This window comes from Hyla sarda, unplaced genomic scaffold, assembly GCF_029499605.1.
Source record: "Hyla sarda isolate aHylSar1 unplaced genomic scaffold, aHylSar1.hap1 scaffold_2494, whole genome shotgun sequence".
NCBI lineage: Eukaryota > Metazoa > Chordata > Amphibia > Anura > Hylidae > Hyla > Hyla sarda.
Genome location: NW_026609181.1, coordinates 15,001 through 38,925, shown reverse-complemented (window position 1 = coordinate 38,925; position 23,925 = coordinate 15,001). Strand labels below are relative to the sequence as shown.

The window sequence follows — 23,925 nt, the reverse complement described above, 5'->3', positions numbered from 1 at the left end:
TACATGGAGGAGGAGGAGTATGAGTCCTGACCATAGGAGCTTACACTCTATAAGGAAAAGGAACACTCTAAGAATAGAGGGATACAGGAGAGGAGGATGGAAAGAGTCCTGACCATAGGAGCTTACACTCTATAAGGAGTAAGAGGAAATACAGGAGGAGGAGTAAGAGTCCTGACCATAGGAGCTTATACTCTACAAGGAATAAGAGAAGATACAGGAGGAGGAGGAGGAGTCCTGACCATAGGAGCTTACACTCTATAAGGAATAAGAGGAGATACAGGAGGAGGAGGAGTAAGAGTCCTGACCATAGGAGCTTACACTCTATAAGGAATAAGAGGAGATACAGGAGGAGGAAGAGTAAGAGTCCTGACCATAGGAGCTTACACTCTATAAGGAATAAGAGGAGATACAGGAGGAGGAGTAAGAGTCCTGACCATAGGAGTTTACACTCTATAAGGAATAAGAGGAGATACAGGAGGAGGAGGAGTAAGAGTCCTGACCATAGGAGCTTACACTCTATAAGGAATACGAGGAGATACAGGAGGAGGAGTAAGAGTCCTGACCATAGGAGCTTACACTCTATAAGGAATAAGAGGAGATACAAGAGGAGGAGTAAGAGTCCTGACCATAGGAGCTTACACTCTATAAGGAATAAGAGGAGATACAGGAGGAGGAGGAGTAAGAGTCCTGACCATAGGAGCTTACACTCTATAAGGAATAAGAGGAGATACAGGAGGAGGAGTAAGAGTCCTGACCATAGGAGCTTACACTCTATAAGGAATAAGAGGAGATACAGGAGGAGGAGTAAGAGTCCTGACCATAGGAGCTTACACTCTATAAGGAATAAGAGGAGATACAGGAGGAGGAGGAGTAAGAGTCCTGACCATAGGAGCTTACACTCTATAAGGAATAAGAGGAGATACAGGAGGAGGAGTAAGAGTCCTGACCATAGGAGCTTACACTCTATAAGGAATAAGAGGAGATACAGGAGGAGGAGGAGTAAGAGTCCTGACCATAGGAGCTTACACTCTATAAGGAATAAGAGGAGATACAGGAGGAGGAGGAGTAAGAGTCCTGACCATAGGAGCTTACACTCTATAAGGAATAAGAGGAGATACAGGAGGAGGAGGAGTAAGAGTCCTGACCATAGGAGCTTACACTCTATAAGGAATAAGAGGAGATACAGGAGGAGGAGGAGGAGGAGTATGAGTCCTGACCATAGGAGCTTACACTCTATAAGGAATAAGAGGATATACAGGAGGAGGAGTATGAGTCCTGACCATAGGAGCTTACACTCTATAAGGAATAAGAGGAGATACAGGAGGAGGAGTAAGAGTCCTGACCATAGGAGCTTACACTCTATAAGGAATAAGAGGAGATACAGGAGGAGGAGGAGTAAGAGTCCTGACCATAGGAGCTTACACTCTATAAGGAATAAGAGGAGATACAGGAGGAGGAGGAGGAGGAGTCCTGACCATAGGAGCTTACACTCTATAAGGAATAAGAGGAGATACAGGAGGAGGAGGAGTAAGAGTCCTGACCATAGGAGCTTACACTCTATAAGGAATAAGAGGAGATACAAGAGGAGGAGTAAGAGTCCTGACCATAGGAGCTTACACTCTATAAGGAATAAGAGGAGATACAGGAGGAGGAGGAGGAGGAGTATGAGTCCTGACCATAGGAGCTTACACTCTATAAGGAATAAGAGGAGATACAGGAGGAGGAGGAGTAAGAGTCCTGACCATAGGAGCTTACACTCTATAAGGAATAAGAGGAGATACAGGAGGAGGAGTAAGAGTCCTGACCATAGGAGCTTACACTCTATAAGGAGTAAGAGGAGATACAGGAGGAGGAGTAAGAGTCCTGACCATAGGAGCTTACACTCTATAAGGAATAAGAGGAGATACAGGAGGAGGAGTAAGAGTCCTGACCATAGGAGCTTACACTCTATAAGGAATAAGAGGAGATACAGGAGGAGGAGGAGTAAGAGTCCTGACCATAGGAGCTTACACTCTATAAGGAATAAGAGGAGATACAGGAGGAGGAGGAGTAAGAGTCCTGACCATAGGAGCTTACACTCTATAAGGAATAAGAGGAGATACAGGAGGAGGAGGAGGAGGAGGAGTATGAGTCCTGACCATAGGAGCTTACACTCTATAAGGAATAAGAGGAGATACAAGAGGAGGAGTAAGAGTCCTGACCATAGGAGCTTACACTCTATAAGGAATAAGAGGAGATACAAGAGGAGGAGGGGTAAGAGTCCTGACCATAGGAGCTTACACTCTATAAGGAATAAGAGGAGATACAGGAGGAGGAGGAGTAAGAGTCCTGACCATAGGAGCTTACACTCTATAAGGAATAAGAGGAGATACAGGAGGAGGAGGAGGAGGAGGAGTATGAGTCCTGACCATAGGAGCTTACACTCTATAAGGAATAAGAGGAGATACAGGAGGAGGAGGAGGAAGAGTCCTGACCATAGGAGCTTACACTCTATAAGGAATAAGAGGAGATACAGGAGGAGGAGGAGGAAGAGTCCTGACCATAGGAGCTTACACTCTATAAGGAATAAGAGGAGATACAGGAGGAGGAGGAGGAGGAGTATGAGTCCTGACCATAGGAGCTTACACTCTATAAGGAATAAGAGGAGATACAGGAGGAGGAGTATGAGTCCTGACCATAGGAGCTTACACTCTATAAGGAATAAGAGGAGATACAGGAGGAGGAGGAGGAAGAGTCCTGACCATAGGAGCTTACACTCTATAAGGAGTAAGAGGAGATACAGGAGGAGGAGGAGTAAGAGTCCTGACCATAGGAGCTTACACTCTATATGGAATAAGAGGAGATACAGGAGGAGGAGTAAGAGTCCTGACCATAGGAGCTTACACTCTATAAGGAATAAGAGGAGATACAGGAGGAGGAGTAAGAGTCCTGACCATAGGAGTTTACACTCTATAAGGAATAAGAGGAGATACAGGAGGAGGAGTAAGAGTCCTGACCATAGGAGCTTACACTCTATAAGGAATAAGAGGAGATACAGGAGGAGGAGGAGTAAGAGTCCTGACCATAGGAGCTTACACTCTATAAGGAGTAAGAGGAGATACAGGAGGAGGAGGAGTAAGAGTCCTGACCATAGGAGCTTACACTCTATAAGGAATACGAGGAGATACAGGAGGAGGAGTAAGAGTCCTGACCATAGGAGCTTACACTCTATAAGGAATAAGAGGAGATACAAGAGGAGGAGTAAGAGTCCTGACCATAGGAGCTTACACTCTATAAGGAATAAGAGGAGATACAGGAGGAGGAGGAGTAAGAGTCCTGACCATAGGAGCTTACACTCTATAAGGAATAAGAGGAGATACAGGAGGAGGAGTAAGAGTCCTGACCATAGGAGCTTACACTCTATAAGGAATAAGAGGAGATACAGGAGGAGGAGTAAGAGTCCTGACCATAGGAGCTTACACTCTATAAGGAATAAGAGGAGATACAGGAGGAGGAGGAGTAAGAGTCCTGACCATAGGAGCTTACACTCTATAAGGAATAAGAGGAGATACAGGAGGAGGAGGAGTAAGAGTCCTGACCATAGGAGCTTACACTCTATAAGGAATAAGAGGAGATACAGGAGGAGGAGGAGTAAGAGTCCTGACCATAGGAGCTTACACTCTATAAGGAATAAGAGGAGATACAGGAGGAGGAGGAGGAGGAGTATGAGTCCTGACCATAGGAGCTTACACTCTATAAGGAATAAGAGGATATACAGGAGGAGGAGTATGAGTCCTGACCATAGGAGCTTACACTCTATAAGGAATAAGAGGAGATACAGGAGGAGGAGTAAGAGTCCTGACCATAGGAGCTTACACTCTATAAGGAATAAGAGGAGATACAGGAGGAGGAGGAGTAAGAGTCCTGACCATAGGAGCTTACACTCTATAAGGAGTAAGAGGAAATACAGGAGGAGGAGTAAGAGTCCTGACCATAGGAGCTTACACTCTATAAGGAATAAGAGAAGATACAGGAGGAGGAGGAGGAGTCCTGACCATAGGAGCTTACACTCTATAAGGAATAAGAGGAGATACAGGAGGAGGAGGAGGAGTAAGAGTCCTGACCATAGGAGCTTACACTCTATAAGGAATAAGAGGAGATACAGGAGGAGGAGTAAGAGTCCTGACCATAGGAGCTTACACTCTATAAGGAGTAAGAGGAGATACAGGAGGAGGAGGAGTAAGAGTCCTGACCATAGGAGCTTACACTCTATAAGGAATAAGAGGAGATACAGGAGGAGGAGTAAGAGTCCTGACCATAGGAGCTTACACTCTATAAGGAATAAGAGGAGATACAGGAGGAGGAGTAAGAGTCCTGACCATAGGAGCTTACACTCTATAAGGAGTAAGAGGAGATACAGGAGGAGGAGGAGTAAGAGTCCTGACCATAGGAGCTTACACTCTATAAGGAATAAGAGGAGATACAGGAGGAGGAGTAAGAGTCCTGACCATAGGAGCTTACACTCTATAAGGAATAAGAGGAGATACAGGAGGAGGAGGAGTAAGAGTCCTGACCATAGGAGCTTACACTCTATAAGGAATAAGAGGAGATACAGGAGGAGGAGGAGTAAGAGTCCTGACCATAGGAGCTTACACTCTATAAGGAATAAGAGGAGATACAAGAGGAGGAGTAAGAGTCCTGACCATAGGAGCTTACGCTCTATAAGGAATAAGAGGAGATACAGGAGGAGGAGTAAGAGTCCTGACCATAGGAGCTTACACTCTATAGGGAATAAGAGGAGATACAGGAGGAGGAGGAGTAAGAGTCCTGACCATAGGAGCTTACACTCTATAAGGAATAAGAGGAGATACAGGAGGAGGAGGAGTAAGAGTCCTGACCATAGGAGCTTACACTCTATAAGGAATAAGAGGAGATACAGGAGGAGGAGTAAGAGTCCTGACCATAGGAGCTTACACTCTATAAGGAATAAGAGGAGATACAGGAGGAGGAGTAAGAGTCCTGACTATAGGAGCTTACACTCTATAAGGAATAAGAGGAGATACAGGAGGAGGAGGAGTAAGAGTCCTGACCATAGGAGCTTACACTCTATAAGGAATAAGAGGAGATAGAGGAGGAGGAGGAGTAAGAGTCCTGACCATAGGAGCTTACCCTCTATAAGGAATAAGAGGAGATACAGGAGGAGGAGTAAGAGTCCTGACCATAGGAGCTTACACTCTATAAGGAATAAGAGGAGATACAGGAGGAGGAGGAGGAGTAAGAGTCCTGACCATAGGAGCTTACACTCTATAAGGAATAAGAGGAGATACAGGAGGAGGAGTAAGAGTCCTGACCATAGGAGCTTACACTCTATAAGGAATAAGAGGAGATACAGGAGGAGGAGTAAGAGTCCTGACCATAGGAGCTTACACTCTATAAGGAATAAGAGGAGATACAGGAGGAGGAGTAAGAGTCCTGACCATAGGAGCTTACACTCTATAAGGAATAAGAGGAGATACAGGAGGAGGAGTAAGAGTCCTGACCATAGGAGCTTACACTCTATAAGGAGTAAGAGGAGATACAGGAGGAGGAGGAGTAAGAGTCCTGACCATAGGAGCTTACACTCTATAAGGAATAAGAGGAGATACAGGAGGAGTAAGAGTCCTGACCATAGGAGCTTACACTCTATAAGGAATAAGAGGAGATACAGGAGGAGGAGTAAGAGTCCTGACCATAGGAGCTTACACTCTATAAGGAATAAGAGGAGATACAGGAGGAGGAGGAGTAAGAGTCCTGACCATAGGAGCTTACACTCTATAAGGAATAAGAGGAGATACAGGAGGAGGAGGAGTATGAGTCCTGACCATAGGAGCTTACACTCTATAAGGAATAAGAGGAGATACAGGAGGAGGAGGAGTAAGAGTCCTGACCATAGGAGCTTACACTCTATAAGGAATACGAGGAGATACAGGAGGAGGAGGAGTAAGAGTCCTGACCATAGGAGCTTACACTCTATAAGGAATAAGAGGAGATACAGGAGGAGGAGTAAGAGTCCTGACTATAGGAGCTTACACTCTATAAGGAATAAGAGGAGATACAGGAGGAGGAGGAGTAAGAGTCCTGACCATAGGAGCTTACACTCTATAAGGAATAAGAGGAGACACAGGAGGAGGAGGAGTAAGAGTCCTGACCATAGGAGCTTACACTCTATAAGGAATAAGAGGAGATACAGGAGGAGGAGGAGTCCTGACCATAGGAGCTTACACTCTATACAGGGTGGGGGATATAGGAGGAGTGATGTCACCTCTGGGAGGACGCTGTCACCATTGTTGTCTGTGGCTGGAGATTCTACAGGAAAAGGGAACTCCGGCCGTGTTGCGCTGAACATGTAAAGCTGCAGTCTGGCGCCACCGTACGGTTCAAACATCTCTCCATAGCTGTCCGGCCTCTGAGCAGGAAGAATGTAAAGAGGAATGAGGTGTGACGCCATAAACTACACCGCAAGGGCTGAGCCATAAAAGGAGGACGTACAGTGATGATCAGTGACTCCGGCTCAGCTGCATTGTCTATTGGAGTCAGAGATCCACCTCTTGTCTATTGGAGTCAGAGATCCACCTCTTGTCTATTGGGAGTCTGAGGTCACAGAGCCGCCTCTTGTCTATTGGAGTGTGAGGTCAGAGATCTACCTCTTGTCTATTGGAGTCAGAGATCCACCTCTTGCCTATTGGAGTCAGAGATCCACCTCTTGTCTATTGGGAGTCTGAGGTCACAGAGCCGCCTCTTGTCTATTGGAGTGTGAGGTCAGAGATCCACCTCTTGTCTATTGGAGTCTGAGGTCAGAGATCCACCTCTTGTCTATTGGAGTGTGAGGTCAGAGATCCACCTCTTGTCTATTGGGAGTCTGAGGTCAGAGATCCACCTCTTGTCTATTGGGAGTGTGAGGTCAGAGATCTACCTCTTGTCTATTGGGAGTCTGAGGTCAGAGATCCACCTCTTGTCTATTGGGAGTGTGAGGTCAGAGATCTACCTCTTGTCTATTGGGAGTCTGAGGTCAGAGATCCACCTCTTGTCTATTGGGAGTCTGAGGTCAGAGATCCACCTCTTGTCTATTGGAGTGTGAGGTCAGAGATCCACCTCTTGTCTATTGGAGTGTGAGGTCAGAGATCCACCTCTTGTCTATTGGGAGTCTGAGGTCAGAGATCCACCTCTTGTCTATTGGGAGTGTGAGGTCAGAGATCTACCTCTTGTCTATTGGAGTGTGAGGTCAGAGATCCACCTCTTGTCTATTGGGAGTCTGAGGTCAGAGATCCACCTCTTGTCTATTGGAGTCTTAGGTCAGAGATCCACCTCTTGTCTATTGGGAGTCTGAGGTCAGAGATCCACCTCTTGTCTATTGGGAGTCTGAGGTCAGAGATCCACCTCTTGAATATTGGGAGTCTAAGGTCAGAGATCCACCTCTTGTCTATTGGAGTGTGAAGTCAGAGATCCACCTCTTGTCTATTGGGAGTCTAAGGTCAGAGATCCACCTCTTGTCTATTGGAGTGTGAGGTCAGAGATCCACCTCTTGTCTATTGGAGTCAGAGATCCACCTCTTGTCTATTGGAGTCTGAGGTCAGAGATCCACCTCTTGTCTATTGGAGTCTGAGGTCAGAGATCCACCTCTTGTCTATTGGAGTGTGAGGTCAGAGATCCATCTCTTGTCTATTGGAGTCTGAGGTCAGAGATTCACTTCTTGTCTATTGGAGTCTGAGGTCAGAGATCTACCTCTTGTCTATTGGAGTCTGAGGTCAGAGATTCACCTCTTGTCTATTGGAGTCTGAGGTCAGAGATCCACCTCTTGTCTATTGGAGTCAGAGATCCACCTCTTGTCTATTGGAGTCTGTGGTCAGAGATCCACCTCTTGTCTATTGGGAGTCTGAGGTCAGAGATCCACCTCTTGTGTATTGGAGTCTGAGGTCAGAGATCCACCTCTTGTGTATTGGAGTCTGAGGTCAGAGATCCACCTCTTGTCTATTGGAGTCTGAGGTCAGAGATCCATCTCTTGTCTATTGGGAGTGTGAGGTCAGAGATCCACCTCTTGTCTATTGGAGTCTGAGGTCAGAGATCCACCTCTTGTCTATTGGAGTCTGAGGTCAGAGATCCACCTCTTGTCTATTGGAGTGTGAGGTCAGAGATCCACCTCTTGTCTATTGGAGTCAGAGATCCACCTCTTGTCTATTGGAGTCAGAGATCCACCTCTTGTGTATTGGAGTGTGAGGTCAGAGATCTACCTCTTGTCTATTGGAGTGTGAGGTCAGAGATCCATCTCTTGTCTATTGGAGTCTGAGGTCAGAGATCCACCTCTTGTCTATTGGAGTCTGAAGTCAGAGATCCACCTCTTGTCTATTGGAGTGTGAGGTCAGAGATCCACCTCTTGTCTATTGGAGTCTGGGGTCAGAGATCCACCTCTTGTCTATTGGAGTCTGAGGTCAGAGATTCACCTCTTGTCTATTGGAGTCTGAGGTCAGAGATCCACCTCTTGTCTATTGGAGTGTGAGGTCAGAGATCCACCTCTTGTCTATTGGGAGTGTGAGGTCAGAGATCCACCTCTTGTCTATTGTAGTGTGAGGTCAGAGATCCACCTCTTGTCTATTGGAGTGTGAGGTCAGAGATCCACCTCTTGTCTATTGGAGTCTGAGGTCAGAGATCCACCTCTTGTCTATTGGAGTGTGAGGTCAGAGATCCACCTCTTGTCTATTGGAGTGTGAGGTCAGAGATCCACCTCTTGTCTATTGGAGTGTGAGGTCAGAGATCCACCTCTTGTCTATTGGAGTGTGAGGTCAGAGATCCACCTCTTGTCTATTGGAGTGTGAGGTCAGAGATCTACCTCTTGTCTATTGGAGTCTGAGGTCAGAGATCTACCTCTTGTCTATTGGAGTCTGAGGTCAGAGATCCACCTCTTGTCTATTAGTCTGAGGTCAGAGATCCACCTCTTGTCTATTGGAGTCAGAGATCCACCTCTTGTGTATTGGAGTGTGAGGTCAGAGATCTACCTCTTGTCTATTGGAGTCTGAGGTCAGAGATCCACCTCTTGTCTATTGGAGTGTGAGGTCAGAGATCCACCTCTTGTGTATTGGAGTCTGGGGTCAGAGATCTACCTCTTGTCTATTGGAGTCTGAGGTCAGAGATCCACCTCTTGTCTATTGGAGTCTGAGGTCAGAGATCCACCTCTTGTCTATTGGAGTGTGAGGTCAGAGATCCACCTCTTGTCTATTGGAGTGTGAGGTCAGAGATCCACCTCTTGTCTATTGGAGTGTGAGGTCAGAGATCTACCTCTTGTCTATTGGATTGTGAGGTCAGAGATCCACCTCTTGTCTATTGGAGTCAGAGATCCGCCTCTTGTCTATTGGAGTCTGAGGTCAGAGATCCACCTCTTGTCTATTGGAGTGTGAGGTCAGAGATCCACCTCTTGTCTATTGGAGTGTGAGGTCAGAGATCCACCTCTTGTCTATTGGAGTCAGAGATCCACCTCTTGTCTATTGTAGTGTGAGCTCAGAGATCCACCTCTTGTCTATTGGAGTCAGAGATCCACCTCTTGTCTCATCAGAGCCTCAGACGGGTGCTCTTGCTCATGCTTTACAGCGCAGCACTGCTCTTTTAGCACATAGTATTCCATTAACACCTCACAGCCTGGACCCTTTAATGCACTGAATTTTGCTCATGGTATTGTAGGAGACGGAGCAGAATATGACATCAGATTTCTATACATCCATCTTGTTACCAATGAAACTCACAAGAGCAGAAAGCTGGAGCACGGGGGGCGGCGGACTGTGGTAGAGGGGCAGATCGTGGGGTCCTGTGTTCCATTCAATATGGCGGCCGCCAGAACCTGCAGATGGTGAGAGTCAAAGATCAGCAATCAGGACAATCCAGACTGATAATGATTGTGTCCCCGATGTATCTGATCCCATTATGTGTGATACTGCTGCTGAGCTGTGTATCTAAGAATATCCGGTATAATAGTGTCTGCAGATGTATCTAACCCTATCATATGTAATATTGGCTGTTAAGCTGCTGTATCTAATGCTATCCTGTGTGATACTTCTGCTGAACTAAGATTAAAGGGGTATTCTTGGTGGAAAACTTTTTTTTTTTTATCAGAAAGTTAAACAGTTTTGTAAATTACTTCTATTAAAAAATCTTAATCCTTCCAGTACTTATTAGCTGCTGAATACTACATAGCAAATTATTTTCTTTTTGGAACACAGAGCTCTCTGCTGACATCACGACCACAGTGCTCTCTGCTGACTTATTTGTCCATTTTAGGAACTGTCCAGAGCAGCATATGTTTGCTATGTGGATTTTCTCCTACTCTGGACAGTTCATAAAATGGACAAATAAGTCAGCAGAGAGCACTGTGCTCGTGATGTCAGCAGAGAGCTCTGTGTTCAAAAAAGAAAAGAACTTGCTATGTAGTATTCAGCAGCTAATAAGTACTGGAAGGATTAAGATTTTTTTAATAGAAATAATTTACAAATCTGTTTAACTTTCTGGCACCAGTTGATTTAAAAAAAAAAAAAAAAGTTTTCCACCGGAGTACCCCTTTAAGTATCAAGTATTATACTGTCTGCAGAAGTATCTAACCCTATGATGGTGTGATACTGTCTGCAGAAGTATCTAACCCTATGATGGTGAGATACTGTCTGCTGAGCTACTGTATTTTATCCTGCCATGTTTGATACTATGTGCTGAGCAGCTGTATCTAAGTCTATATAGTTTTATATTATGCTGCTGATCATGTGTCTAAGCTACTAATACACTGCTCAAAAAAAAAATAAAGTCAACACTAAGATAACACATCGTAGATCTGAGTGAACTAATCGTATGAAATCCTTTCGTCTTTACATAGTTGAATTCGCTGACAACAAAATCACCAAAAATTATCAATGGAAATCATCAACCCCTGGAGGTCTGGATATGGAGTCACCCTCAAAATCACAGAGGAAAACCCCACTACAGGCTGATCCAACTTTATGTAATGTCCTTAATACAAGTCCCAATGAGGCTCAGTAGTGTGTGTGGCCTCCACGTGCCCATCTGACCTCCCTACAACGCCTGGGCATGGTCCTGATGAGGTGGAGGATGGTCTCCTGAAGGATATCCTCCCAGACCTGGACTAAAGCATCCGCCAACTCCTGGACAGTCTGTGGTGGATGGAGCGAGACATCCCAGATGTGCTCAATCGGATTCAGGTCTGGGGAACAGGCGGGCCAGTCCATAGCCATCAGGCTCTGGCTGTGCACCTCCTTGCACAAAGGCGAAGGTAGCGGTCCTGCTGCTGGGTTGTTGGCCTCCTCCACGTCTCCTGATATACTGGCCTGTCTCCTGGTAGCGCCTCCATGCTCTGGACACTACGCTGACAGACACAGCAAACCTTCTTGCCACAGCTCGCATTGATGTGCCATCCTGGATGAGCTGCACTACCTGAGCCACTTGTGTGGGTTGTAGACTCCTTCTCATGCTACCACTAGAGTGAAAGCACAGCCAGCATTCAAAAGTGACCAAAACATCAGCCAGGAAGCATAGGAACTGAGAAGTGGTCTGTGGTCACCCCTTGTAGAACCACTCCTTTATTGGGGGTGTCTTGTTATTTGTCTATAATTTCCACGTGTTGTCTGTTCCATGTGAAATTGATTGTCAATCAGTGTTCTTCCTGAGTGGACAGTGGGATCTCACACAAGTGTCAGTGACTTGGAGTCACATTGTGTTGTTTATGTGTTCACTTTACTTATTTTTTGAGCAGTGTATATCTGAATCTAACCAGCTGAACCATTGTATCTAAACCTTTCATGTGTGATACTGTCTGCCTAACTGCAGTATCGAATCCTGTGATATGTGATACCATATGCTAAGCGCCTGTATCTAATCCTACCATGTGTGATGTTGCTGTCATGAATGTGGGGCAGGCCCTACGCTGTCCCTATAAACCACTCTCCCTACCTATTTGCCCATATGCCCTAAATGACAGATCAACAACTTGGAGCTGGTCCCTTCCTTGCGCTAAAGTGTATGGGCATCAAAGTCAACAAAACAAACAACTGTACAAAGTCAGGGAAAAAGTCAGGAACATAACGGGAATACAATAACTAACAAACAGATATATAAATACAAACAAGGCAGGATATAGCATACTAACATACAGTTCATAAACCAATATGATAATATGAACAAGACTGGATATGAGGATAAGTTTACAGCAGACAAAACCAGGAGGTGCAGGGGATGAACAGGTTAACTGAATGTCAGAACACTAAACGGGTCAGGAAATATAGAGCACTGTTCACACTGGACTCAGAACAAGGAACACACTAGACCTCCAATCATCATAAAGCCAAATAGACTCCTAGCTAGCAAGCACTCTCCACCGAGTGATCAGGATACTGGCCTAGGAGGAAACAAAAATCCTAAATACAAGCAAACACTGGAACATACACAAGACTCACTCACTCCTAGATAGACGGAATAGAACAAGGCTCAGAACAGGATTCTATCCTAGGAGATCCGGGATCAAACAAGGTCAAAACAGGACTGACAAAACGCACAGTGTGAAGGCAACACAAAGCAAATGCAGAACGAGCATACAAGAATACTAAAACCTGACAAATGTACTAAAACAAAGCAGGATAAAATCTATAAACTGTATCACACAGGACAGGTAACCATGGTCACAACTCAGGATATGTGCACAGAGGCAAAGTTAACAAGATGCCAACATGGCCAGAGTACAGGTCTACTTACCAGCAAAGAACAGCTGAAGTGGGCATATATATATACTCCAAGTGCTGAAGTCAGGAAGGTTAACTCTTCCCATCCCAGGGAGAATTAACAAAAGAAACTGTTCAGACACAACCCAATGTCTGAACAGGACCCAAAGCAAAAAAAAATAAAATACAGATAAACAGACATTACAATTGCATGCTGAGCTGCCAAGCTCATCATGTGTAATACAGTGTGGCGCTTGGTGTATCTAAGCCTATTATGTGTGATACAGTGGATGTTTTGGTGTATCTAAGCCTATCATGTGTGATACCTTTTCCTGAGTCCTGGGCTGATCTGGTGAGTCTAAGCACGGTCCAGGCCACAGCCCACTCCTCGGTGGCCAGCAGCGGCTGCAGACTCTTCCGGTACTGCCAGGGGGCCCAGGCTGTGCTGCCACCAGGCCAATGATAGAACCGCAGCATCAGCAGCATATCTTCCTCCGGAGCGACCTGCTCAAATACCGCCTGACAGTGCAGAAGAACAAGAGTCATGAGGAGATCACCGGCCACTGAGGGCGCCATTATCCTGCATGTAATATGATATACAAATGACTTCTCTATAATGACAATTCTGCATCGGGGGCCCAGGGCCCTAAGACTAATACCGACCCCATCATCTTCACATGTCACTACTACAAGTCACAGTAACAACCCAAAAAATCACCAAAATGCTTTATGTAATTACTGAGACTGAATGCTCTACCTCCTGCTCTCCGAAGATGAAGGAACCGATCTGGACCGAAGAGCTGACAGCCGAAATAATACAGGATATCCCCCTCCCCCGAGTGCGGACCACCTGCAGGAGCACAGACCACAGATTACAGGCAATACCTATAAAAGTACATAGTTATATTCTAGTATATAGATGGCAGTATTATAGTAGTTATATTCTTGTATATAGGAGGCAGTATTATAGTAGTTATATTCTTGTATATAGGAGCAGTATTATAGTAGTTATATTGTATATAGGAGCAGTATTATAGTAGTTATATTCTTGTATATAGGAGCAGTATTATAGTAGTTATATTCTTGTATATAGGAGCAGTATTATAGTAGTTATATTCTTGTATATAGGAGCAGTATTATAGTTGTTATATTCTTGTATATAGGAGCAGTATTATAGTAGTTATATTGTATATAGGAGCAGTATTATAGTAGTTATATTCTTGTATATATGAGCAGTATTATAGTAGTTATATTCTTGTATATAGGAGGCAGTATTATAGTAGTTATATTCTTGTATATAGGAGCAGTATTATAGTAGTTATATTCTTGTATATAGGAGCAGTATTATAGTAGTTATATTCTTGTATATAGGAGCAGTATTATAGTAGTTATATTCTTGTATATAGGAGCAGTATTATAGTAGTTATATTCTTGTATATAGGAGCAGTATTATAGTAGTTATATTCTTGTATATAGGAGCAGTATTATAGTAGTTATATTCTTGTATATAGGAGGCAGTATTATAGTAGTTATATTCTTGTATATAGGAGCAGTATTATAGTAGTTATATTCTTGTATATAGGAGCAGTATTATAGTAGTTATATTCTTGTATATAGGAGGCAGTATTATAGTAGTTATATTCTTGTATATAGGAGCAGTATTATAGTAGTTATATTCTTGTATATAGGAGCAGTATTATAGTAGTTATATTCTTGTATATAGGAGGCAGTATTATAGTAGTTATATTCTTGTGTATAGGAGCAGTATTATAGTAGATATATTCTTGTATATAGGAGCAGTATTATAGTAGTTATATTCTAGTATATAGGAGCAGTATTATAGTAGTTATATTCTTGTGTATAGGAGCAGTATTATAGTAGATATATTCTTGTATATAGGAGGAGTATTATAGTAGTTATATTCTTGTATATAGGAGCGGTATTATAGTAGTTATATTCTTGTATATAGGAGCAGTATTATAGTAGTTATATTCTTGTATATAGGAGGCAGTATTATAGTAGTTATATTCTTGTGTATAGGAGCAGTATTATAGTAGATATATTCTTGTATATAGGAGCAGTATTATAGTAGTTATATTCTAGTATATAGGAGCAGTATTATAGTAGTTATATTCTTGTGTATAGGAGCAGTATTATAGTAGATATATTCTTGTATATAGGAGGAGTATTATAGTAGTTATATTCTTGTATATAGGAGCGGTATTATAGTAGTTATATTCTTGTATATAGGAGCAGTATTATAGTAGTTATATTCTTGTATATAGGAGGCAGTATTATAGTAGTTATATTCTTGTATATAGGAGGAGTATTATAGTAGTTATATTCTTGGATATAGATGGCAGTATTATAGTAGTTATATTCTTGTATATAGGAGCAGTATTATCGTAGTTATATTCTTGTATATAGGAGCAGTATTATAGTAGTTATATTCTTGTATATAGGACCAGTATTATAGTAGTTATATTCTTGTATATAGGAACAGTATTATAGTAGTTATATTCTTGTATATAGGGGCAGTATTATAGTAGTTATATTCTTGTATATAGGACCAGTATTATAGTAGTTATATTCTTGTATATAGGAACAGTATTATAGTAGTTATATTCTTGTGTATATAGGAGCAGTATTATAGTAGTTATATTCTTGTATATAGGAGCAGTATTATAGTAGTTATATTCTTGTATATAGGAGCAGTATTATAGTTGTTATATTCTTGTATATAGGAGCAGTATTATAGTAGTTATTGTTACGCCGAGCGCTCCGGGTCCCCGCTCCTCCCCGGAGCGCTCGCTTCACTCCCTCCGCTGCAGCGCTCCGGTCACGTCCTCTGACCCGGGGCGCTGCGATCCTGCTGCCAGCCGGGATGCGATTCGCGATGCGGGTAGCGCCCGCTCGCGATGCGCACCCCGGCTCCCCTACCTGACTCGCTCCCCGTCTGTTCTGTCCCGGCGCGCGCGGCCCCGCTCCCTAGGGCGCGCGCGCGCCGGGTCTCTGCGATTTAAAGGGCCACTGCGCCGCTGATTGGCGCAGTGGTTCCAATTAGGGTTTTCACCTGTGCACTTTCCTATATTACCTCACTTCCCTTGCACTCCCTTGCCGGATCTTGTTGCCTTAGTGCCAGTGAAAGCGTTCCTTGTGTGTTCCTTGCCTGTGTTTCCAGACCTTCTGCCGTTGCCCCTGACTACGATCCTTGCTGCCTGCCCCGACCTTCTGCTACGTCCGACCTTGCTTCTGCCTACTCCCTTGTACCGCGCCTATCTTCAGCAGCCAGAGAGGTGAGCCGTTGCTAGTGGATACGACCTGGTCACTACCGCCGCAGCAAGACCATCCCGCTTTGCGGCGGGCTCTGGTGAAAACCAGTAGTGGCTTAGAACCGGTCCACTAGCACGGTCCACGCCAATCCCTCTCTGGCACAGAGGGTCCACTACCTGCCAGCCGGCATCGTGACAGTAGATCCGGCCATGGATCCCGCTGAAGTTCCTCTGCCAGTTGTCGCTGACCTCACCACGGTGGTCGCCCAGCAGTCACAACAGATAGCGCAACAAGGCCAACAGCTGTCTCAACTGACCGTTATGCTACAACAGTTGCTACCACAGCTTCAGCAGTCATCTCCTCCGCCAGCTCCTGCACCTCCTCCGCAGCGAGTGGCCGCTCCTGGGATACGCTTATCCTTGCCGGATAAATTTGATGGGGACTCTAAGTTTTGCCGTGGCTTTCTTTCCCAATGTTCCCTGCATCTGGAGATGATGTCGGACCTGTTTCCCACTGAAAGGTCTAAGGTGGCTTTCGTAGTCAGTCTTCTGTCCGGAAAAGCCCTGTCATGGGCCACACCGCTCTGGGACCGCAATGACCCCGTCACTGCCTCTGTACACTCCTTCTTCTCGGAAATCCGAAGTGTCTTTGAGGAACCTGCCCGAGCCTCTTCTGCTGAGACTGCCCTGTTGAACCTGGTCCAGGGTAATTCTTCCGTTGGCGAGTATGCCGTACAATTCCGTACACTTGCTTCAGAATTGTCCTGGAATAATGAGGCCCTCTGCGCGACCTTCAAAAAAGGCCTATCCAGCAACATTAAAGATGTTCTGGCCGCACGAGAAATTCCTGCTAATCTACATGAACTTATTCACCTAGCCACTCGCATTGACATGCGTTTTTCTGAAAGGCGTCAGGAACTCCGCCAAGATATGGACTCTGTTCGCACGAGGCGTTTCGTCTCCTCGGCTCCTCTCTCCTCTGGTCCCCTGCAATCTGTTCCTGTGCCTCCCGCCGTGGAGGCTATGCAGGTCGACCGGTCTCGCCTGACACCTCAAGAGAGGACACGACGCCGTATGGAGAATCTCTGCCTGTACTGTGCTAGTACCGAACACTTCCTGAGGGATTGTCCTATCCGTCCTCCCCGCCTGGAAAGACGTACGCTGACTCCGCACAAAGGTGAGACAGTCCTTGATGTCTACTCTGCTTCTCCACGTCTTACTGTGCCTGTGCGGATGTCTGCCTCTGCCTTCTCCTTCTCTACAGTGGCCTTCTTGGACTCTGGATCTGCAGGAAATTTTATTTTGGCCTCTCTCGTCAACAGGTTCAACATCCCAGTGACCAGTCTCGCCAGACCCCTCTACATCAATTGTGTAAATAATGAAAGATTGGACTGTACCATACGTTTCCGCACGGAGCCCCTTCTTATGAGCATCGGATCTCATCATGAGAGGATTGAACTTTTGGTCCTCCCCAATTGCACCTCGGAGATTCTCCTTGGACTTCCCTGGCTTCAACTTCATTCCCCAACCCTGGATTGGTCCACTGGGGAGATCAAGAGTTGGGGGTCCTCTTGTTCCAAGAACTGTCTAAAACCGGTTCCCAGTAACCCTTGCCGTAACTCTGTGGTTCCTCCAGTAACCGGTCTCCCTAAGGCCTATATGGACTTCGCGGATGTTTTCTGCAAAAAACAAGCTGAGACTCTACCTCCTCACAGGCCTTATGATTGCCCTATCGACCTCCTCCCGGGTACTACTCCACCCCGGGGCAGAATTTATCCTCTCTCTGCCCCAGAGACTCTTGCCATGTCCGAATACGTCCAGGAGAATCTAAAAAAGGGCTTTATCCGTAAATCCTCCTCTCCTGCCGGAGCCGGATTTTTCTTTGTGTCCAAAAAAGATGGCTCCCTACGTCCTTGCATTGACTACCGCGGTCTTAATAAAATCACGGTTAAGAACCGCTACCCCTTACCCCTCATCTCTGAACTCTTTGATCGCCTCCAAGGTGCCCACATCTTCACTAAATTGGACTTAAGAGGCGCCTATAACCTCATCCGCATCAGAGAGGGGGACGAGTGGAAAACGGCATTTAACACCAGAGATGGACACTTTGAGTATCTGGTCATGCCCTTTGGACTGTGCAATGCCCCTGCCGTCTTCCAAGACTTTGTCAATGAAATTTTTCGTGATCTGTTATACTCCTGTGTTGTGGTATATCTGGACGATATCCTAATTTTTTCTGCCAATCTAGAAGAACACCGCCAGCATGTCCGTATGGTTCTTCAGAGACTTCGTGACAACCAACTCTATGCCAAAATTGAGAAATGTCTGTTTGAATGCCAATCTCTTCCTTTTCTAGGATATTTGGTCTCTGGCCAGGGACTACAGATGGATCCAGACAAACTCTCTGCCGTCTTAAATTGGCCACGCCCCTCCGGACTCCGTGCTATCCAACGCTTTTTGGGGTTCGCCAATTATTACAGGCAATTTATTCCACATTTTTCTACCATTGTGGCTCCTATCGTGGCTTTAACCAAGAAAAATGCTGATCCCAAGTCCTGGCCTCCTCAAGCAGAAGACTCCTTTAAACGACTCAAGTCTGCCTTTTCTTCGGCTCCCGTGCTCTCCAGACCTGACCCTTCCAAACCCTTCCTATTGGAGGTTGATGCCTCCTCAGTAGGAGCTGGAGCTGTTCTTCTACAAAAAAATCCTTCCGGGCATGCTGTCACTTGTGGTTTTTTCTCTAGGACCTTCTCTCCAGCGGAGAGGAACTACTCCATCGGGGATCGAGAGCTTCTAGCCATTAAATTAGCACTTGAGGAATGGAGGCATCTGCTGGAGGGATCAAGATTTCCTGTTATTATCTACACCGACCACAAGAACCTCTCCTACCTCCAGTCGGCCCAACGGCTGAATCCTCGCCAGGCCCGGTGGTCTCTGTTCTTTGCCCGATTTAATTTTGAGATTCACTTTCGTCCTGCCGATAAGAACATTAGGGCCGATGCTCTCTCTCGTTCCTCGGATGCCTCAGAAGTTGATCTCCCTCCGCAACACATCATTCCACCTGACTGCCTGATCTCCACTTCTCCTGCCTCCATCAGGCAGACTCCTCCAGGAAAGACCTTTGTTTCTCCACGCCAACGCCTCGGAATCCTCAAATGGGGTCACTCCTCCCATCTCGCAGGTCATGCGGGCATCAAGAAATCTGTGCAACTCATCTCCCGCTTCTATTGGTGGCCGACTCTGGAGACGGATGTTGGGGACTTTGTGCGAGCCTGCACTATCTGTGCCCGGGATTGTCACGATGCCGGCTGGCAGGAGGTGGATCCTCTGTGCCAGAGAGGGATTGGCGAGGACCGCGCTAGTGGACCGGTTCTAAGCCACTACAGGTTTTCACCAGAGCCCGCCGCAAAGCGGGATGGTCTTGCTGCGGCGGTAGTGACCAGGTCGTAACCACTAGCAACGGCTCACCTCTCTGGCTGCTGAAGATGCTGATGATGCTGAAGAAAGGCGAGGTACAAGGGAGTAGGCAGAAGCAAGGTCGGACGTAGCAGAAGGTCGAGGCAGGCAGCAAGGATCGTAGTCAGGGGCAACGGCAGGAGGTCAGGAACACGGGCTAGGAACAGACAAGGGAACGCTTTCACTAGGCACTGAGGCAACAAGATCCGGCAAGGGAGTGCAGGGGAAGTGAGGTAATATAGGGAAGTGCACAGGTGATCACACTAATTGGTAATTGGAAGATTGGGCCAGGCACCAACATTGGTGCACTGGCCCTTTAAATTGCAGAGACCCGGCGCGCGCGCGCCCTAGGGAGCGGGGCCGCGCGCGCCGGGACAGGACCGACGGAGAGCGAGTCAGGCACGGGGACCGGGGTGCGCATCGCGAGCGGGCGCCACCCGCATCGCGAATCGCACCCCGGCAGGAGGCGGGACCGCAGCGCACCCGGTCAGTGGATCTGACCGGGGCGCTGCAGCAACGGGGATGAGGCGAGCGCTCCGGGGAGGAACGGGGACCCGGAGCGCTCGGCGTAACAGTACCCCCCCCCTTGGGTCTCCCCCTCTTCTTGGGGCCAAAGAACCTGAGGAAAAAAAAGTCAATTTTTCCGTGAAGAGGTCCGATGCACATTAGGAGGGGTTCTGTGCGGAAACGCATGAGACAGTCCAATCTTTTATTGTTAATACAATAGATGTAGAGGGGTCTGGCGAGACTGGTCACAGGGACGTAGAACCTGTTGATAAGAGAGGCCAAAAAAATTTTTCCTGCAGATCCGGAATCCAAGGGGACCATAGTAGAGAAGGAGAAGGTAGAGGCAGATATCCGCACAGACACAGTAAGGCGTGGAGAAGCAGAGTTGACATCAAGAACTGTGTCACCTTTGTGCGGAGTCAGCGTACGTCTTTCCAGGCGGGGAGGACGGATAGGACAATCCTTCAGGAAGTGTTCGGTACTGGCATAGTACAGGCAAAGATTCTCCATGCGGCGTCGTGTCCTCTCTTGAGGTGTCAAGCGAGACCGGTCAACTTGCATAGCCTCCGCGGCGGGAAGCACAGGAACGGATTGCAGAGGACCAGAGGAGAGAGGAGCCGGGGAGAAAAAACGCTTCGTGCGAACAAAGTCCATATCCAGGCGGAGCTCCAGACGCCATCCGGAAGAACGCATGTCAATGCGAGTGGCAAGATGAATGAGTTCATGTAGGTCAGCAGGAGTCTCTCGTGCGGCCAGAACATCTTTAATGTTGCTGGATAGGCCTTTTTTAAAGGTCGCGCAGAGAACCTCACTATTCCAGGACAACTCGTAAGCAAGAGCACGGAACTGAATGGCGTACTCGCCAATGGAAGAAACACCCTGTTCCAGGTTCAGCAGGGCAATCTCGGCAGAAGAAGCTCGGGCAGGCTCCTCGAAGACACCACGGACCTCAGCGAAGAAGGACTGGACTGTGGCTGTGGCAGAATCATTGCGGTCCCCATCAAACTTGTCCGGCAGGGACAAGCAGGGGTTAGGAACGGCCGGTTGCTGCGGAGGAGTTGCAGGAGCCGGCGGAGGAGATGGTTGTTGCAGCTGTAGCTGTGACTGAAGTTGCTGTATCTGCGGCAGCAGCTGCTGTGACTGAAGTTGCTGTATCTGCGGCAGCAGCTGCTGTAACTGTGAGTGAAGACGCTGTGTCTCGGAGATCAAGTATGCCAGCTGTTGATCTCGTTGGGCGATCTTTCCGCCAAATTTGTCCGGCAGGGACAAGCAGGGGTTAGGAACGGCCGGTTGCTGCGGAGGAGTTGCAGGAGCCGGCGGCGGAGAAGGTAGTTGCAGCTGTAGCTGTTGCTGTATCTGCGGCTGCAGCTGCTGTATCTGTGACTGAATACGCAGTGCCTCGGAGGTCAAGTATGCCAGCTGTTGATCTCGTTGCGCTATCTGTTGCGACTGCTGGGCGATCTGACGAGCTTGCTGGGCGACCAGCGTAGGGAGGTCAGCGACAACTGGCAGAGGAACTTCAGCGGGATCCATGGCCGGATCTACTGTCACGATGCCGGCTGGCAGGAGGTGGATCCTCTGTGCCAGAGAGGGATTGGCGAGGACCGCGCTAGTGGACCGGTTCTAAGCCACTACAGGTTTTCACCAGAGCCCGCCGCAAAGCGGGATGGTCTTGCTGCGGCGGTAGTGACCAGGTCGTAACCACTAGCAACGGCTCACCTCTCTGGCTGCTGAAGATGCTGATGATGCTGAAGAAAGGCGAGGTACAAGGGAGTAGGCAGAAGCAAGGTCGGACGTAGCAGAAGGTCGAGGCAGGCAGCAAGGATCGTAGTCAGGGGCAACGGCAGGAGGTCAGGAACACGGGCTAGGAACAGACAAGGGAACGCTTTCACTAGGCACTGAGGCAACAAGATCCGGCAAGGGAGTGCAGGGGAAGTGAGGTAATATAGGGAAGTGCACAGGTGATCACACTAATTGGTAATTGGAAGATTGGGCCAGGCACCAACATTGGTGCACTGGCCCTTTAAATTGCAGAGACCCGGCGCGCGCGCGCCCTAGGGAGCGGGGCCGCGCGCGCCGGGACAGGACCGACGGAGAGCGAGTCAGGCACGGGGACCGGGGTGCGCATCGCGAGCGGGCGCCACCCGCATCGCGAATCGCACCCCGGCAGGAGGCGGGACCGCAGCGCACCCGGTCAGTGGATCTGACCGGGGCGCTGCAGCAACGGGGATGAGGCGAGCGCTCCGGGGAGGAACGGGGACCCGGAGCGCTCGGCGTAACAGGGATAAGACTCCTCGCCAGAAGCCCGCTGGTTTTCTTCATCCTCTGCCTGTCCCCGAACAGCCTTGGTCTCTGATTGGTATGGATTTTATTACTGATTTACCCCCTTCCCGTGGCAACACCGTTATTTGGGTGGTCGTTGATCGATTCTCCAAAATGGCACATTTCATCCCTCTTCCTGGTCTTCCTTCTGCGCCTCAGTTGGCTAAACAATTTTTTGTACACATTTTTCGTCTTCACGGGTTGCCTACGCAGATTGTCTCGGATAGAGGGGTCCAATTCGTGTCTAAATTCTGGAGGGCTCTCTGTAAACAACTCAAGATTAAATTAAATTTTTCCTCTGCATATCATCCCCAGTCCAATGGACAAGTAGAAAGAATTAACCAGATCCTGGGTGATTATTTGCGACATTTTGTTTCCTCCCGCCAGGATGACTGGGCAGATCTCCTTCCATGGGCCGAATTTTCGTATAACTTCAGGGTCTCTGAATCTTCCTCCAAATCCCCATTTTTCGTGGTGTACGGCCGTCACCCTCTTCCCCCCCTCCCTACCCCCTTGCCCTCTGGTCTGCCCGCTGTGGATGAAATTTCTCGTGACCTTTCCATTATATGGAGAGAGACCCAAAATTCTCTCTTACAGGCTTCTTCACGCATGAAGAGGTTCGCGGATAAGAAAAGAAGAGCTCCCCCCGTTTTTTCCCCTGGAGACAAGGTATGGCTCTCCGCTAAATATGTCCGCTTCCGTGTCCCTAGCTACAAGTTGGGACCACGCTATCTTGGTCCTTTCAAAATTTTGTGTCAAATTAATCCTGTCTCTTATAAACTTCTTCTTCCTCCTTCTCTTCGTATCCCTAATGCCTTTCACGTCTCTCTTCTCAAACCACTCATCCTCAACCGTTTTTCTCCCAAATCTGTTCCTCCCACTCCTGTTTCCGGCTCCTCGGACGTCTTCTCGGTCAAGGAAATTTTGGCTGCCAAAAAGGTCAGAGGGAAAAATTTTTTTTTAGTAGACTGGGAGGGTTGTGGTCCTGAAGAGAGATCCTGGGAACCTGAGGACAACATCCTAGACAAAAGTCTGCTCCTCAGGTTCTCAGGCTCCAAGAAGAGGGGGAGACCCAAGGGGGGGGGTACTGTTACGCCGAGCGCTCCGGGTCCCCGCTCCTCCCCGGAGCGCTCGCTTCACTCCCTCCGCTGCAGCGCTCCGGTCACGTCCTCTGACCCGGGGCGCTGCGATCCTGCTGCCAGCCGGGATGCGATTCGCGATGCGGGTAGCGCCCGCTCGCGATGCGCACCCCGGCTCCCCTACCTGACTCGCTCCCCGTCTGTTCTGTCCCGGCGCGCGCGGCCCCGCTCCCTAGGGCGCGCGCGCGCGCGCCGGGTCTCTGCGATTTAAAGGGCCACTGCGCCGCTGATTGGCGCAGTGGTTCCAATTAGGGTTTTCACCTGTGCACTTTCCTATATTACCTCACTTCCCTTGCACTCCCTTGCCGGATCTTGTTGCCTTAGTGCCAGTGAAAGCGTTCCTTGTGTGTTCCTTGCCTGTGTTTCCAGACCTTCTGCCGTTGCCCCTGACTACGATCCTTGCTGCCTGCCCCGACCTTCTGCTACGTCCGACCTTGCTTCTGCCTACTCCCTTGTACCGCGCCTATCTTCAGCAGCCAGAGAGGTGAGCCGTTGCTAGTGGATACGACC

General features: G+C 47.6%; 1 protein-coding gene across 1 annotated transcript in view; it reads right to left on the bottom strand.

Annotated features, from left to right (window-relative positions):
- Nucleotides 1-6,280: 6,280 nt before the first annotated feature.
- Nucleotides 6,281-23,925, bottom strand: part of LOC130323501 (uncharacterized) — a gene marked incomplete at both ends in the record, with an annotated part of 18,840 nt that continues 1,195 nt past the window's right edge. The window contains 4 exons of the mRNA XM_056553144.1: nt 6,281-6,424; nt 9,750-9,844; nt 13,046-13,238; nt 13,477-13,569. Coding sequence (XP_056409119.1) covers nt 6,281-6,424; nt 9,750-9,844; nt 13,046-13,238; nt 13,477-13,569 — 525 coding nt within the window. The remainder of the gene's footprint in view (nt 6,425-9,749; nt 9,845-13,045; nt 13,239-13,476; nt 13,570-23,925) is intronic.